This window comes from Grampus griseus (assembly GCF_964374135.1).
Source record: "Grampus griseus genome assembly, chromosome: 9".
In the NCBI taxonomy this organism is placed as follows: Eukaryota; Metazoa; Chordata; class Mammalia; order Artiodactyla; family Delphinidae; genus Grampus; species Grampus griseus.
In genome coordinates, this window is record NC_139003.1 from 96,037,179 (window position 1) to 96,052,340 (window position 15,162).

Genomic DNA, 15,162 nt, shown 5'->3' on the forward strand with positions numbered 1-15,162 from the left:
AACTCTTCTGCCCCCCACTTCCAATGTCTGGATGCAGAGGGAGTCCGTGGTGGGCAGTGCAGAGTGCTGGGGTTGCAGTATCTGACTGCCCACCTGCTACAGCCATCGCCCGGATCCCATCTGCCTGGGCTCCCAAGCTTTCAGGAGAGCCTGGAAACTGAGACTTCTGTAAAATCTCATTTCCAATACCAGCAATGAGTTAAAAAAAAAATTTTTTTTTTTTGGCCACGCCATGCAGCATCGGGGATCTTAGCATCCAGGATCTTAGTTCCCCAACCAGGGACTGAACCCGCGCCCCCTGCAGTGGAAGCACGGAGTCTTAACCACTAGAACACCAGGGAAGTCCTTTAAAAATATTTTAACGGGTATGAAGTTTCACTTTGGGAAGATGAAAAAGTTCTGGACACGGACGGTGGTGATGATTGCACACCAAGGTGAATGCACTTAATGCCGCTTCAAAATCGTTAAGATGGTAAATTTTGTGTTATGCATATTTACCACAATAAACATGTTAAAGGATGTGGACCTCCTGACTGCCCTGGCGACCAGGTCACCTTCCCACCTTGAGGTCAGGAGAGGAAGGGAGGCCTGAGGAAGTGGGGAGGAGAACAGAGGGAGGAGGGAAAGAGGGACGGGAACAGGGGAGATGAAAGCAGAGGGGAGAGAGGAGAGAAAATTGGAGATGGGGGAGTGGGATGGAGGAAGGCGGGGAGAGGAGCAGAGTGGCGAGGGGTGGGGAGAAAAATGGAAGAGTTAAGAGGGGAGCCGAGGGGGCCTGGCCAGGGACTGTCCCCCCAGGGCTGGGGCTCCTTGAAGGAGGGCAGGGTGGTGACCTCTGTCAGGGTCTCTGAAGGCAATCGTGAGGGGCCAGCCAAGGCCAGGAGAAGCGGGAGGATCTGCAGGTGCAGGGTGGGCGGGAGGCCCGGCTCTAGGAGGCCAGGGTTGGCAGGCGGTGCTCCTCCCCTGCCCCACTGCTGACCTGCCATGGGATGGTACCCCAGAGGGGCTGCAGGCACCAAAGGCCCTTCGCAAGCATGGGTCATTCTGCAGCTGAGGAAACTGAGGCACGAGGAGCCAGGCACCCTCCACCTCCCAGTGGTGGCCTCCAGCCTGAGGCAAGGTTGGGGAGACTCACAGGTGCACCTCCAGCCATGGAGGTGGGGGTGAGAGGGGGAAGGCTAGGGGGATCCATGGGGTTACGACGCCCCTGGAGGGGTCAACAGGTGCCTTTTCAGGACCTGTCACCCTGCACACCTGGGCCCGGCCTGCACCTTCTGCCAGCACAGGGTTTCAAGTTTCCTAGTGGAGCAGGTTGTGGGCCAGGATCCTGGGACCATGCGAGGTGAGCTGGGACCAGCTGGGTCAGGCGGGGAAATAAGGAGGGAGGACTGGGAGGGGGGGTAGTAAAGGAGGGAGGAAGGGAGGCAGATAGGACACAGAAGCTGATGGGGGCTCTAAGGGGCCTGGCCGCCACCCACCCCCACCCCACTCCCCTTCCCCAAGCCTGCTCTTCTTCAGCACACACCAGAAGCTTCTCCCTGCTCGAATCCTCAGGAATTTGGGGTGAAATCCAAGGCATGACCCTGGCCTTCAAGACCTGGACTCCTTGGATGCCCACTCCCCCATCCCTGGCCCCAGGCCCTGGGGTATGTGGGCGTGCTGTGGGCTCCACCTGGCCTGCCCGCCCCAGATCTCTGTGCTTTATATGGGTCACTAAGCCAGGAAGTCGGGGGTTCCAGAGGCCATGCTGTCTCCATCCAGCATAAACACAGGGTGCGCCATCTTGTGACTGGCGCTAGGAGGCGCTGATCCACAGTTCGAGGGGGCACCCAGGATGTCCTGATGCTGTCCAGTCCAACACACTGCGACGAAATGCTCCAGAAACACCGCCTGCCTCCCCCTTGACCAAGGGCTAAGGGCTCCCCCAAGGAGTTGGCACAAACCTTGCACCTGGGAGACTAGGGGTGGCCCGCCTTGATGCTTTGCCCTCCCAGACACCGATGGGGCTGTTCACCTTGAGGACACACAGGATGTACGGGGCCCAGCAGGGCACGTCCTCTCCCCTCCTTCCTGCCCCTGCTTCCACTTCCCTTTGCTATCCTCCACCCTCTGCCGGCACCCTGCACCCTGGCCCGTGGTCTCCTGCCCCTGTGCCCTCTGCACCGGCCCAGCCCTGACAGGTGGTCACTGAGGCTGCTGGCAGCTTCCCCACCTGAAGCCCCCGCTCTGCAGCCCTTCCCTGGCCTCTTGTTAACCCCAAACCCCCTGTGAGACGCTGTGTGGGCCAGGCACACCATCTTTGGGGCCTCTGACTTCCCGTGCTGCAGCTCAGCGATCTTCCCAAGTCCAGGCCCACCAGGGGACACTGCTCTAACCCCAACCGTAACACGATGCTCCTAACCCCAGTCCCTGCAAGGTTATAACCTGGGCAGCTTCCCAATTACGCGGCCCCTCAAGGAGCAGGCTCCCCATCCTTGCAGGAGGGACCTCCCCCAAACCCCTGCGGCGCCATTGCTTCACCGTGACCTCCGGTGGTCCCGTCCAGAGTTAGCCACCCCTCAGGGTCCTCCTCTGCAACGTCTGGGCTGATAGGGTTTCAGTAGGCGAATGCTGGGGGCCTTCCCCCTCCTTCCATCATCCACCTGCAGAGCATCAGCCATGGCCAGGCCATCTCCGGGGTGACGCTGGGAATGTGGGCAGGAGCGTGGGCCCAGCTCACGCCTCGGGGGTGACACTTCCTCTGTGACCACTGCACAGTGGGGGTTTGAACCAAAATGTCCCTAATGCCCCATCCAGCGCTGGCCAAAAAGCCTAGGATCCCTCCCAGGAGGAACCAGGACAGAGGTGGTAGAAGGCCTGGCTCGAGCTCCCTGGAGAAGCCCTGACTCACTCTCGGGTCCAGGCACCTCTCTCGCGACGGCCTCCATCTCCAGGGGACAGGCTCGGGCCTGCCCTGCAGGAGGATGGCCACGTCAGGCCCACTGTCTCTCTGTCCACAGCTGGCGTGACGCTTGTTCTACCAGGCTGGCCCCTCTCCGCACCACCAAGTCCGAGTCAGTCCCCAGATTCTCCCAGGGTGGGCTGCAGTGCGTGACCCCAGCCCCGCCCTCCCCACGCCAGCAGCAGCAGGTGCCCGAGCCTGCAGAGTGGGGCTAGGACAGCAGAGTGGCGTCCAGCTGAGGGCTCCGGGTTAAAAGGGGAGGATCTAGGACCCCCAGCTGGCACCCGACGGTCCTTTCTTCCCTCTGAAGGGAAGCCGGTGACCCAACCTTCAGTTGTAAAGAATAAAACCAAGGACGTAAGACAGAATAGACCAGATAAAACCATGCTCGTGTGGACTGGCTGGGGGGTGAGCTGAGTCTGAGACTACAGAATATATGAATTTTTCCTTGCCCCTGAAGTTGTGACAGGGACCTGAAGGAGGGGCCTCGGGATTCCTAACCACGCCCACGGGGGCATCAGGGAGCTGAGAGAGAGCGTGCCAACCTGGTGTCCAGGAAAGGTATGCCCAGCAGCGGCCAGGCTGCAACCACCCGACTCCCAGACCAGGGGGGACCAGTGCCACGTGTGTGCCACTGTCGAGGGCAGGAGCTCTGCTCTGGAGCCTGCCCTCTGATGAAGAGGGAGAGAGCGCTTACCGAGGACTGACGATTGCGAGTCCACACACCATTCTTTATTCACGGAAACAAGTCGTCCAACCTGGGCTGAGCCTGCTGCCAGCTGGCCGTCTGGGGAGCAGAACGGAGGGGGGGTTTGGGTCTGTTCCCCAGACTGTGTTCTGGGTGGTCAGGTCTTTGTAAGGCAGCTGCCACCTCCTGGACACACTGGCACATAGACTACTCCTGACTCTTCTCCCTCCCGCACACTTTGGAGGCAAACTGTTGAGAGGTGGTGCCTCTCCCTCCTGGCAGATTTTTCCTGCCCTGGGAGTTTGCAGTTCGCTTGGTAATTCCACTGCTGAGCCCTTTGCACATTCTTCACTCATTCAAGAAATGCTTATCAAGAAATGCTCACCAGGTCCTGCCCACTGAGCATGGCCCCTGGAATGGGGGAACGGGCGGGGGGGCTCTGGAGAGGCTGCCATGTGACTGAGGAAGGGGATGTGTCACACACCTGTTATGTCCGGAGCGGGTGCAGGCAGACCCGTGAGCCCAGCGTTCCGGGACCCGTGCAGGTAAATGGGGCACTGAGGACCCTCGGGCTGCAGCCTTCCGACTCCTGTTTGGAAATGCACGCAAGCTCTAGAGCTACGATCTTTTCTCCTGGCCAAAAGCTTGTTAGATTTCTGAAAGCTGTGTGGAGCCTTGCCAGGATGCAGGCTGGATGAGAAACACCTCTGGGAGACATTTAGGGATTTCCCATTTTGGCGTTTGCTGTGCACGCGGGCCTCAGGGCTGGAATTCGGGTAATGACCACACCATGAGAACTGTCTTGGCAACGATCGTCACACACAGACCCACAAGTGCTTAAATACAGATTTATTGCAAACCAACACCGGAGACAGGGTGATTTTGCAGGTGTGTACCCCACTTCCTTGGACCTCAGCTGACGGAGCTCAGTGGCCAAACTGCTGCTGCCAGGTTTGAAGAGAGAAAATGGGCAGAGTGCACAGGCTCCAGGGCCCAGGCCGGCAGCGAGGGGCAGAGGTCTCCCACGACACGGCGAGGGCGAACGAGCACTCCCTCCCCTGAAGCCCCGCACTCCCAGATGCCTGCGAGCTGCTGTTACAGCGGGCGGGGTGGGGAGAAACCAACACTGGAAATCAAATCGGGCAAAAGGAAGACAACTGGCCACCGAGTCCACAGCTCCCAAAGTCTCCCAAACAGCTGAGGCGCAGGCACCACAGCCCTGCCGGTCGCAGCAGAAGACCCCACGGGGGCGGCGGAGGGGAGGAGGAGACAGGGGCGTGTTGAGAATGGTTCTCTCACAGACACGTGCCAGTGAGACCTTTCGCTATGTGGGACAGGTGTGCAAATCCTGAGGGCGCTACAGAGGGGCCTCCAGCAGCTCCGTGACCAGCCTCGGTGACAAGTGCAAACAGCAGGGCCCTGTGCTCCCATGGTGGCGCTTCCCCCAGCCACCTGGTGTCCACGCCTCCTGTGGTGGCATGAGAGCAAGCAAACGCTTCCCAGGGACCCAGGGATGTGTCTACAGGGCGCTGTGAGCCAGAAACCTGCCCCCACAGACTGTGATGAAGCAGCTCCCACCTCTGCAGTTAAAGGGGGAAGGCTCCAGAAAGAACGCCCCCCAGACAGGGCTCCTTCCTCCCCCAGACCAGAGAACAGAGCTCACGAGGGCAGGTTCCAGGGTGCAGAGACCTGCAAGGTCACTGCCCGGAAGGGCAGCCCCACAGTCCTGGTGAAGGGCACAGGCTCTGGGTCCTGGGACAGCGGTGGGAGCAGAGCCACGAGCTCTGTGCGGTGCAGTCTGGCCTCAGCCAGGAAAGGACCAAGGGCTGCACCGAGCAGCTGACACACCACGGGGCCTCCTGAGGGTGCCTGGCCCAGCTCACTTTGACAAGAACCGGATCCCCCGAGAGAAAAGTGCTAGGCTGGGTGGCAGCAGAGCAGCCCGGTCAGGAGAGGGACAGATCCTGCCGTGCCTGCACCTGAGGCCACAAGACACTTTCTTCCAGCGTCCAGATCCGGCGGCAGGACCCCAGTTTCCGCAGCTCCTCAACGAGGCTGAGGCAGGCGGTGAACGCGTACAAGCAGGCGGGCAAGACCACACGTGAACACACCCAGCAAAAGGTCGAGGCTGCGCTCTCCCCAAACTGGCCAGGAGCTCGGCCCTCAGGCTGCACAGTCCTGCCCACGCTTCAACAGCCGAGCAGCACCCACGCCCGCCCCAAGCGTGAGAACAGCAAGCAGAGAGCACACGAGCAGCAAGCGGAGGGAGGGGGTGGCTAACGGCCAGGAGGGGCCGGAGCTGCGCCTGCCAGGACACCCCCTGCTCTCTAACACCCGCCCGGCACGGGCCACGCAGCCCCCGCCCTGCTCTACAACAGTCTGGAGATGCAGGGCCAGAGTGGAGGCCGGGTTCCCCCTTGAAAAGAAGGATGGCAAGGGTGAACCAGGCGAGCGAGTCCCCGCCGGCGAGGGCTTCCTTTACTCCGGTCATTAAAACTGCACAGCCCCGGGGGAGATGTTGAACATGGCCGGGTCGAATCGCTGGCCTCGGAAGGGGGAGCCTTCAGCATCCCACCCCTTCTTCAGCATCTCATGGACTTTCTACAAACAGAAAATAGAGAGGTTAACTGTAGTCACCAGGCCCGCATGTCCTAGAGCAGGACTCTGCTCTGCTTCCTCCGGAAGAGGACCTGCCCAGGGTGACAGCAGACCCTCCGCAAGACTGTGCTTCCCACATGCAGATTCCACCCCCATCTTGTCCCCAGCGAAGCACCGGCTATCTTCCTGGCTCAGATGCTGTCCCTTCTCACCAGAAATACCTATCCGAACTCCAAATGGCCTGAGGGCTACAGCCCACAGGGCTGACTGAAGTGCAAAGAGGGGTTCTCTGCTCCCCCCTCCCAGGGAGAAGGCTGGTGGCCTCGAGGCCTGCACCCTCAGATAGTCTGGGAATGACCCAGGCTGTGACTCAGAGAGACCTCAGGGAGTCTGGCTGTGGACCCACCAGTCACCGACCCCTGCAGCCCTTGGGGGGCAGAGGTCAAAGCTGCTGGATCACGTATCCCAGCACATGGGCAGCCTGGACCATCCAGCCTTCAGGGGCAGCAGCAGGCCAAGCACTGTGGCCTGGGCCAGGGCACGGCAGGAGGCTGCGCCTATGAGGGAGGTCCCTCGCGGTGCTGTAGGCCCTCCTTCCCCGCGGGTCCCCGGGTCTGCCCTCTGTGCTTCCCTGCGAATACATCAGGCTGGGAACCATCTCCCCTTCCTTCTGACCAGGAGAAACAAAGAGACTCACTGCCACGGGGCCAGAAAGCCCTGTCCACCTCTGGCCTCTAGGCTGACAGACTGAGCTGAGGGGAAAACTCCCGGTGTCTGGCGAGGCTGCAGGACTCCCCTCCTGACGGGGGCCTTCTTTTCCCTGTTATGAAACCTACGTGGTGCAGCAGCAAACACATCAAAGATGGGTAGTACATCTCAGGGATTAATCCATATTACTCCCAACTCGGTACAGATGACACACGCCAGGGACGCTGGGAAGGGCACTGGAGGAGCGGGCAGTGCTGCCCGCAGGCCGCCCCCCGTGGAGAAGGGGCCAGAGAGGCCGGCCCCGCCCACCAGCCTGACTCCGGGGTTTCCTGGCAGCTCTGCTGGGCCAGGCCTCCTCCTCCGTCCCATCCCTCTTCCTCTAGCTCTCGCCCACCTACCCCTCTGAAGCCCCCTCCTCCCAGTCTCTCAACTCACTCTGTGCCCCTCACCTGAGCACCTCCTCTGCTGAGTGAGCCCTGACCCACCTGACGGGCCCCTCACGCTCCAGCTCCATGGGGCCCCGGCCCGCTGCCTGCGCTGGTCCTGCCGCACGCCCCTCATGGCCACCACCTGCTTTCTTAAGCCGCCCCTCCTCCCGGTAGCCCCCATCTGAAGCCACCAGTCAGTCCTGCTGACTCTCCAGCCCCGATTTCCTTCTTCTCCTGGGGACGCTTTCCTCCGAGGACTCCAGAGACTGTCCGTGGCTTCAGCACCGCGAAGCCCAGCTCCCTCACCGCCAGGCCACGCCAGCTCTACTGGCTCCTCGCGCCTCCAAAGCTCTTCTCTCCGTCCAGATCCTGCTCCCCACACTGCGCTTCCCTCAAGGCCCCGTGTACTGAGGACAGTCCACGTGGAAGCCTGGGAGGCCCCGAATGTCTGCTAAGCCCAGATGAGTCCCAGACAGCAGTGCTGGTGCTCCCCCTCTACCACCACGGCCCTGAGGTGTCAGTCCTCTACCATCTCCAGCAAGGGCCGGCGAGCTGGAGGCCCCTGCCCGTCCAGGAGCAGGTCAGCTGGGCGAGGGGTCACCCCTGAGTCCTGCCGCCTGCACCACCAGCCATGGGCTCCTGTGTGTCTGCTGAAGGTCTCCACAGGGCACTGCACTCGGCCAGGCACTCACGCCCCTTCATGGTCAGCACACTGCCTGGCACATGGCAAGCCCTTCCAGAATCCCTTTCGACTCAAACCACAGAGGTCTTTCCATTAGACTGCAGGGTCTTCCAGGCTCTTCTTCAGATCCTTCTTGATTGGCCGGCCCCATCCCTGAGCTCATCAACAGGGACTCGGCTTCCTACTTGGGTCTCACAGCCAGGTGCCTGCCCACTTCGGGGCAGCGACACCCACACTTTCGACGGCTGCACAAGGTCCCCTCCCGTCAGGCCAGCGTTCAGAGTGCTCTTTCACCTGGTGGCCACAGGCAAATGCAGCACAACTGGCTAAAACTGCCGCCTAAACGTGCACAGAGGTGGGTTGCACTCCACGTCCTGTGCCCTGCGAGCTCAGCGATTACAGCCAGGGGCCAGTTTCCGTAGACAAGACCAGCAGATGCCTGTGATCCAGTGGTCAACCGTAGCCCTGGCCTCTAGCCCCAAAAGCCCAGGTGGGTCAGGGAGCCAGACCAAGAGGCGATTCAGAGACTCGGGGAGGGGTGACAGACAAGACTGGAACCAGCTCAGGGTTCAAACCCCAGCCCTGCTGTCTGGCTGTGGGACCTTGAACACGTGCTGTGACCTCTAAACCTCGACCCCCCTCTCAGGGGTGCTGCAACAGGGACCATGACCCAGCCAACCCGACCCAACCTGCGTGCAGTAAGCACTCACTAAGCACTCCCCTCCATGGCTCCTTGGCCGTTGAAAGAGCGAGGCAGGCCGTTTGCATGCAAGGTCTGAATGAGACAGAAAGGAAGGACCACAGGCACGGGGCAGTGGGCGGGGGCGCTCGACGGCCCCAGGCCTAGAACACTCACAGGAGCCACAAAGTGAGGCCCCTGGGAGACAAAACAGGACGCCTGAGAATCTGAATGGCACTGGGGGTGGGGTGGAGGGCGGGCCTCGTGTCTGACACATGAGCAGCCTTGGAGATGGGCCGTGGTGCCATGGCTCAAACTCCCGGCGCTGTTCACGTGGGACACTGGGAACTAAAAATAACCTGAGAAAAGCAACCCTCACTTCTGCAGGGAGCCACTCTTGGGAGTATTAAAGCAGAAGGAAGACGGTACACATCTAACTAATCCTCCTCGTTGTGGCCACCACAGGCTCAGGCACGAGCCTCCTCTTTAGTCACTAACTTCCTCCCGTCCCCCCACAGCCGCAGGCACACTTCTCACGCCTCTGACATTTCGAAGTGACTTGGAAGGACTTTCTTCCCATTGGCCCTTTGTGGTCAAACCCGCACCGCCCCGAGGCAGGGCTGGGCCTGACTCTCCCTCCTGTGCTGAGGGTCCTGGAGGGGCTAAGGGGAGGGATCCGTCCGCACGGCCCCAGCGTGTCAGCTAGCAACACGCGATACCACCGGGACCCCGAGGACAGACAGCTCTTGGCTCTGCTGGCTGGGCGCCCCGTCCCAGGCAGCCAGCAAGCCGGCGTGCCCGCGCCAGGAGCCCACAGCAGCTCGCCCCGCCCCCGCTCCGACCCCAGAGGGCCCGTACCAGCTCGTGGCTCTGCGGCTTGCCCTGCAGCTTCTGCTGGTAGTCGAAGGCGAGCCTGTCCAGGACGGCGCGCTCCTCCTCGTCCACCGTGGCCATGGAGCGCTCCTTGTTGATCTGGTCGATGTCGATTTGCTCCTCCCCCTCCAGGATGGCGTTCCACCAGTACTCGCCCACCTTGTTCAGGCTCACCTGGCACACGAGGGCAGAGACACAGTCAGTGTCGGGCAGGTGGCACCGGGGACCCAGCGGGGCTGTCCAGACCCCGGGCACTGAGTATTCCACTCTCCACCACCATGACTGGGCGGTGCCTGCGGTCCTTGTCCCCCAGGTCCTCTCAGAAGACACTGACCCCCGTAGGCATCAGCATCCGCACTGCTCAGTCACCAGAAGCCCAGCCCACTCGGACCAGAGTGGGGCGTTTCCCAGCACTCCGAGCTGCCCCATCCGCTGGTACCCAGACCCCGTCACGGTCTCCCGAGCTGCCGAGGGAAGCTGGAGCCCAAACAGGAGCTTCTGTCAACATCCACCTGCCCGGGCCCTGCTAGCTCACCCCTCTCCCTCCTGCTGACCGTTGCCGCCTCCAAGTGCAGCACCCAGGCTCCTGCCTGCTGGGGGGACCAAGCACTCGGTCTGACAATGACTACCCGCCAGCCAGACGCCCAGGCGCCTTGTCCCATTCTCTTTCCTGGCCAGGCGGCTGCAAGAGTGGCTCCCCAGCCCTGCGACCGCTGCATGTGACTCACCTGCCACTCAGCCTCATGGTGCAGCCCAGTGAGGGACGGGGGGAGTCGGGGGGACACAAGAACTCAGAGACGGGGACTGCAGAATAGCAGGGCTTTGCCTGAAGCTGATGCCAAGTACACGCATCCCAGGGACCACACAGGGAGGGCCCAGGCCACCTCCTCCCTATGGTAACTGGCCGGCTCATCGGGAAACTCTTTACTGACTGGCCAAGAACTGACAGGAGGGCTGCCCACGCTCCCTCACTCTGTCCACTCTCAGACGGGATGTAACCCCCACTCATGCCCAGAGGGGCAGGGAGGTGACACAGAGATGACGGAGCCAGCAGTGAGAGCGGCGCTTCCTCACAGGAGCACCGTGAGGAGAGGCTCACTGGCCAGCGGGCAATCCTGACAAAGTGGAGTGCGAGCTGGCCCACAGGCGACATCTGTGAAGACACCGCAGGCCCACGGGGCCTAAGGAGTCGGCCCCGTGGCTCACGGGCTGCGGGGAGCGGTGCTGCCAGCTCCAGCCCTGCTGCCCGAGTCCACGGAGAGCCCCTGCGGAGCCCGGGTCCCACAGCGTCACAGCAGAGCTAAGTCTCGGCCCTGAGAGCGGCTGAGGCGTGGGCAGTGATGAGGGCGGGTCACACAGTGGAGACAACCTCCAGGAAACCACAAGCACAGCATGAATGTCAGCATCTCAGCACATTACAAAAGCAAGTCGCCCCACTTCTGACCATCCTGGGTGGACGCGGGCGTCCTGGGTGGACGCAGGGGTGAGATGGCAGGGGTTCTGAGCACCCCCTGCCCACCTGATCAGATGAATGACCTCTACCCTGCCAATGCCACTGTTTACATTCAGGGTGCAGCTTCTGTTTTCAGATGCTCTGTCTAGCCAGCTTCTGGCCAACTGCACTCTCCTGTTTGCATGCGCAGACCTGACCTGGCCCTCAGAGGCCCCAGTGCCGAGCACTGAGCCCCGTCTTTACAGAGCTGCAGATCACTGCGCCAGTGCCACAGAAACCTTCCACGGGGGAAATATATTCTCTTACCATTCCAGGAGAGACTTCTGAGGAAGTCGGCCCTCTGTATCCACAGGTTCTGCATCCACTGAAGTCAACCAACTCCAGATCAAAAATATTTGGAAAAAAAAATTTCCAGAAAGTTCCAAAATGCAAGACTTGAACTTGTCACACTTCAGCAACTGTTTACATAGTATTTACATTGCATTAGGTATATGATGTGAAGTAAACAGGAGGATGTACGCAGGTTACATGCAAACACTACACCATTTATGTAAGGGACTAGAGCATCCTTGGACGTTGGTATCCTTCGGGGCGGGGAGAGGTGGGGGGAGGGCTGGGTTCTGGAACCAATCCCCTGAGGATACTGAGAGACGACTGTAAATCTCCAGAGACAACAGACCCTTTAGACTCATTTTACTTGTATCTTCGTTAGTCGTCATCATGGCCAAGATCTCTCTAACATGTATTGTTAGCGCTCACAACCTCTGTAAAATACCCACTATTACCTCTACCTGGAATTCAGCGCCTCGCCTGGATCGCCCAGCGCTACAGGCAGAACAGAGCCATGCTCGGACCAGCAGCCCGTGACAGCACTGTGGGGTCAGCCCAATCCCCGCCCCAGGGCTCTGCTGCTGCTTCTGTGCGTACGAACCACACACGGGGTGTCCCAGCCAGGTCCACACACACATCCAGGCCCGACACAGCTCGGGGGCTCAACGGGACTGACCCTGAAAACAAGGAGCCTGGTGGGCCTCGCTGCCCGGGCCTCGTGTGTCCACAGAACAAGTCCGCATGGGCACTCTGCAGACCCAGTAAACATCAAGATGAGCCGAGCACCACAGTAAAAATAATTTAAGGTGAAATTCACATTAACATAGAATTAGCCATTTTAAGGTGAACAGTTCAATGCACTTAGCGCATTCACAAGAGTCTGAGCTATTACCACCTCTTATCTAGTTCCAGAACACTCTCATCACCACAAAAGGAGAACCCGTGCCCATGAGCAGTCACTCCCCACTCTGTCCCTCCCCCAGCCCTGGCAACAAACCATTTATTTGCCTGTTCTGGACATTTCCCAAAAACGGACCCACAGGCTATGTGTCCTGTGCCTGGCTTCTTTCACTCAGCACGATGTCCTCACGGTCCATTCATATGCTAGTGAGTCAGAACTTCATTCCTGTTTCAGGTGGAATAATACAGAGTGCAGAAGCAAGAGGACATGGGTGAAATGTTCTTGGAATGGAGCTCAAGGATTCAGGTCTAAAAGTAACATCTTTGATAAAGCAGTCTGATGCTTTAACATTTGGTTTTGATTTTTTATTTTAACATTTTTTTATTTTTTTTTTAAATCAGGTTTGTGGAGGCGTAAGCTGGCACACAGTAAAATTCACTCTCTTGAGGGTGCATCCTATGAGTTTTGACAAATGCAGCCACGTAGCCACCACTGCTATCAAGCCACACCCCAAAGCTCGCGGTCCCCTTTCGACGGCGATCCCCTCAGCCCCTGACACTTGCTTTGCCATTTCGTTGGTCTGTGTCCGTTGGTCTGCTCTTCTCTTAGCGCAGTGGCCTGGTGTTCAGCCATGCTACGCGCGCATGGGGGTCACCCCGACATAGGCCGACGCACCTGTGGGTGGACAGGTGGGTGTTTCCAGGGTTCAGCGGTCAGCTACCAGGCTGCCTGCAGGGCTTTGTGGTCTCCTTTCCCCTTCGTAGGTATCCAGCAGTGGGATTGCTAGGTCCTATGGTAAGTGCACATGTAACTTTATAAAAACTGTCAAACTGTTTTCCAAACGACCTGCACGGTTTGGCCTTCCCATCCACAGTGCAGGGGAGCCCCAGGGGCTCCACACTGTCACCAGTCCCTGCTCCTGTCGATTCTTTCCAGGAGCCAATCAAATAAGCGTGAAGTGACATGTAGCCGTGGTTTTAATTGGTACTGCCTTAATGACTAACGACGTTGAGCATCTTTTCATGGGCTTATTTGCCATCTCATTTCTTAAAACATTCTATTTAGAATAATTTCGAACTTACAAGTTATTAGAATTATTCAAGTACAAAGAATACCTTTTCCTCGAGTCACGCACTGTGAACATGCTGCGCCTTTTCTTCATCACGTGTATGTGTGTCTGCACATATGCTCTCACCCTATGTGTGTAAGTTTATAATATGGGGTAAATTACCGGAATTTTTTTGGAATCATCTTGGCCCTTTACCCCTAATATTTCGGTGAGTGTCTCCTTCCTGAAGGTATGGAAGTTCTTTACTATAGTAACTTCAGCTCACCTTCCCTCCTGCACAGGATCCAGTCCAGGGTCCTGACTACATCTTAGTGGGCCTGTCCCCTTTCATCTGGAACATTCCACCGCCTTTGCCTTTTGTTGTTAAGGACCATCCTTCATTTGGGGTTTGTTTGGTGCTTCCTCCTGATTAAGCTCAGGGATGTGCCCCCGCAGGACCTGCACAGGTGATGCTGCAGCCCTCCTGGGATATCCCCCCTGCAGGCACAGAAGTCATGTGCCACATTCCCGGGGTTCCTCCCTGACCCCATCTGCCCCACAATATGGCAGGGACATACTTCCAGCCCCAACAGGTGCTGTGCAGGGGCCAGCAGGGGCCTTCTCCTCCATGATGCAGCCACTCTGTCGTCAGCACCAGCTCCTGGACACATAGCATCTCAATGGCTCACTCATTCCCATCCCTGATCACACAGCACTCAGAGTGCCCCATCTCGGCTGGTCACGGGTGGTTGCTGTGACCTGATAACACACCCTCGTTCCTTGGCTTTCCTCCAGGTTCCTTTTAGCAATCGGTCCCAGACCTAGAATCAGTTTCTCAGGGGAACCCCTAGAGTGCTGGTTGAACAGTTTTCCCAAAATGTCCTCAGAGAAACTTCCAACTCCACATGGCTCAGCTCACCTCAGCACCCCGATCTGTGTGGTGATGATGACTCACCCACACTCATCTCCCTCCCCTCCTTTGTCACAGAACGCTGCTTCTATTCAGAGAGGGAGGCAGTGCGCCCGGCGAGGAGGACGGCTCCTTGCAGTTGCCCGTACGTGGGATCAAGCTTGGGCCAAGGAGATGCAGGTGAAAGCTGTGGGATGGGGCTTCAGAGAGGCGCCTTGAAACAAGGACAGAGGACAGGAAGAGGCAGCAGGGGCCTGCTCAGCTCCAGGCACTTCTGCGGGGAGGACGTGGCCCTGGCCAGACCGCTGGCCTCTCAGGGCTCTGCCAGAGGCAGCACTGCAGTGGGCAACCTCCTGGTTTTAATGTCGTCAACAAGTGTTTTAAGCTTAAACATTAAAGCACTGTAGGGCCAGACAGAACCCAGCCATGGTGGGCTGTGGATGCGAGGCAGGTGACCACGCAGTGCCAAGCTGCGTCTCCACTCTCCTCCCCCACGGGACGAGGGGACGCGCGCTCTGTCCACCAGGAGCGTGGTCTTCCAGTTCTGCTCGACACGTCCCTTCTATTCACAGGCAACTTCTCCAGAACATGCGGACTCGGGCTACCTGCTTCTCAACACCCGGTGGAGATCCAGGTGTTGGTGATGATGCCAAAAATGTGACCACCTTGAGAAACACGACGGGTCCTGGGAGACGTGAGCACTGAAGGCCAAGAACTCGCATTTCAGTCCCTGGACTAATTTCCAGGCTTTGGGCTCTTGCCAAAATACTAACGTAATTTAACTTGTATTTTAAGCTGAACGATGGCCCCTCAGAGCCAGGCAGGGGGCCGGTGGCCACCAGCGACAAAACAGAAGTGGTGAACCACTTCACAGAGAAACACACATCCCCACTCGAAAACAGCCCAGTGCCAGGGCACACAGG

The 15,162-nt window shown here is 59.0% G+C and overlaps 1 protein-coding gene across 1 annotated transcript in view; it reads right to left on the reverse strand.

Moving 5' to 3' along the window:
• Positions 1–4,465: 4,465 nt before the first annotated feature.
• The window catches only part of NUDCD3 (NudC domain containing 3), a 72,863-nt gene continuing 62,166 nt past the window's right edge, over positions 4,466–15,162 (reverse strand). Inside the window, exons 5-6 of the mRNA XM_082662118.1 lie at positions 9,583–9,771; positions 4,466–6,230 (exon numbers count right to left, since the gene is read on the reverse strand). Coding sequence (XP_082518244.1) covers positions 6,120–6,230; positions 9,583–9,771 — 300 coding nt within the window. The 3' untranslated portion in view covers positions 4,466–6,119. The remainder of the gene's footprint in view (positions 6,231–9,582; positions 9,772–15,162) is intronic.